The sequence below is a fragment of the Galeopterus variegatus genome, unplaced genomic scaffold (assembly GCF_000696425.1).
Source record: "Galeopterus variegatus unplaced genomic scaffold, G_variegatus-3.0.2 Scaffold2738, whole genome shotgun sequence".
NCBI lineage: Eukaryota > Metazoa > Chordata > Mammalia > Dermoptera > Cynocephalidae > Galeopterus > Galeopterus variegatus.
The window spans coordinates 184,034-186,077 of record NW_007728849.1 but is presented as its reverse complement, the minus strand read 5'-3'; the positions used below and the strand labels follow the sequence as shown (position 1 = coordinate 186,077).

Here is a 2,044-nt window from a genome sequence, read left to right as displayed (position 1 = left end):
TCTACAGAAATTTCTGATGTTGCTGCAAATACTACATGACTGGAATTTTCAAGCATGAATGAAAAAAAAATCAAGATTGAAAAACAGGACAGCAGTACTTCTAATCTCCACCAAAGGAATTTCTGATTTCACACTGTCAACAAAAACATGGTCCCAATGTGCTTTAATGCTTTGACTGTTTTTTGAAAAGGGGATAGTTATTATAATTTATAAGCAGTGACATTTGGACATACACTTTCGTTATACCTGATCTTTTTTTATAAATTAAAAAAAATAATCACAAGCTATAGACAACTGACTGTTTACAGTGTTTCCACAATATGATTACTTTAATTCTGCAATGATTGCTTCAAGTTTTTCCTTAATGGCACCACAAAACTCGCCCACCTTTTTTTCTTTCTTATAAAACTGGAAGGTTGGGACGCACATGACCTCACAGTCTCTCACCACCTCTTCACAGTCATCAGCGTCCACTTCCAGGAACACCACGTCATCGTGCTTCAAAGACAGGGAGTGAAAGAGTGGCCTGATGGTCCTGCAAGGCCCGCACCAAGTGGCCATGAAGTCCACGGCCACCAGCCTCTCCCCGGCCTCTTTAAGTGCTGCCTCAAAGTCCTCCTTTCTCAAGATCACTTTCACCATGTCCACCTCCAGGGACTGCACTGCTGCTTCTTCAGCTTTTGGGATGTCACCTCCCTTGAGCTGGACAGTTTCTTCTGGGGACTTGGGGATGTCACCCTGCTTGGGCTGGATGGATTCTTCCAGGGACTTGGAGATGTCACTCTGCTTGGGTTGGATGGTTTCTGCTGAGGACTTGGGACTGTCACCCTGCTTGGGCTGGATGGTTTCTTCCTCAGGCCTCAGGATGTTGTCTTCCTCAGGCTGAATGGTTTCTTCTGGGGTCTTGGGTCTGTCACCCTGCTTGGGCTGGATGGTTTCTTCCTCAGGCCTCAGGATGTTGTCTTCCTCAGGCTGAATGGTTTCTTCTGGGGTCTTGGGTCTGTCACCCTGCTTGGGCTGGATGGTGTTTGCTGACGACTTGGAGATGTCACCACCCTGCTGTGGGACCTCAGATTCCTCTGTGGGCATGTGGAGCTTGTTGCTGACCATGGGAACAAAATCCTTCTCCTTGTTCTGGGCTGTGTCCAAGACCTCTGGGACCAGGATAGCCACATTGCTTGACAGAATCTGTAATGGACTTTCTGAACAAAAAAGTAAGTAGATAAAATTAAAAATGCAAAAGAAGAAAAATAAAATTCTTATAGTATACTCTAAGGAAGACTGATGTCATTCTTGGAGATCACAAATGAAATTTGATGAATGATGTAATAATTTGGATAACCTCATTCAACAGCAGGCCAAGAGGCATGTGATTACGTGTACCTTTTATGGACTTTTGTTTTTACTGCGACTTTCTCTGCTTGGTTCAGCACTGCTGCCTACTCCCTAAGTGCATAGGTCCCTAAGGCACCCTTTTCCCTACCCCCTTACCTTTAATGTCACCTTCATCTGTGTCTTCTGGATTGTCTGCGTTCATTTCTGGTTCTTCTGAGGCTCCAGCTTTAACACTTTCCATTACCAGTTCCTCGTCCACATCCACTCCTGATCCTTACGGACACCTCATAGTCAAGGCGGTACCCTCCAACTTTTCCCACCCTACCCAACTTAACATCAAACTATGAGCAACAATTTATATTTGGGTACTTTACAGTCGGTTTTCCCTATCTGCGCTCACAAGGAGATATTGGAGAGCTCCACGATGGCCTTGGGTGTGGGGGCTACCCTGTGCCTGGGGCTGGGGACATGCAGCTGTCATTTCTTACAACACAACCAACCACTGAGGTGAGTGCCATTGTGACCAGCACTTTACAAATGAGAAAACTGAGCCTTAGAGAAGTCATGTAGCTTGCTCAAGGTCACACAGCTAGGATACAGGGCAGGTTCCAAAGGCCACGTGCTGAGCTATTATGCTGTGCTGTACTTTTGCCAAATGTCCTGTGCAGGCTGGTAACATGAGCCAACTTTCCTACAAACCCGCTCCAGG

At 45.8% G+C, this 2,044-nt stretch overlaps 1 protein-coding gene across 1 annotated transcript; it reads right to left on the bottom strand.

Moving 5' to 3' along the window:
• Positions 1-324: 324 nt before the first annotated feature.
• Positions 325-1,576, bottom strand: TXNDC2 (thioredoxin domain containing 2 (spermatozoa)). Its single transcript, XM_008582847.1, has 2 exons — positions 1,492-1,576; positions 325-1,202 (listed from the first exon to the last, which is right to left on the bottom strand). The coding sequence occupies exons 1-2, from the start codon at positions 1,574-1,576 to the stop codon at positions 325-327; spliced, it is 963 nt and encodes a 320-aa protein (XP_008581069.1).
• Positions 1,577-2,044: the final 468 nt, after the last annotated feature.

What these genes read in the sequence shown, in the direction of transcription:
- TXNDC2 (XM_008582847.1), bottom strand. Translation starts at nt 1,576, where the DNA reads ATGGAAAGTGTTAAAGCTGGAGCCTCAGAAGAACCAGAAATGAACGCA. An exon ending in AGATGAAGGTGACATTAAAG is followed by an intron (nt 1,203 to 1,491) that starts GTAAGGGGGTAG and finishes TTTTTTGTTCAG; the next exon opens with AAAGTCCATTACAGATTCTG.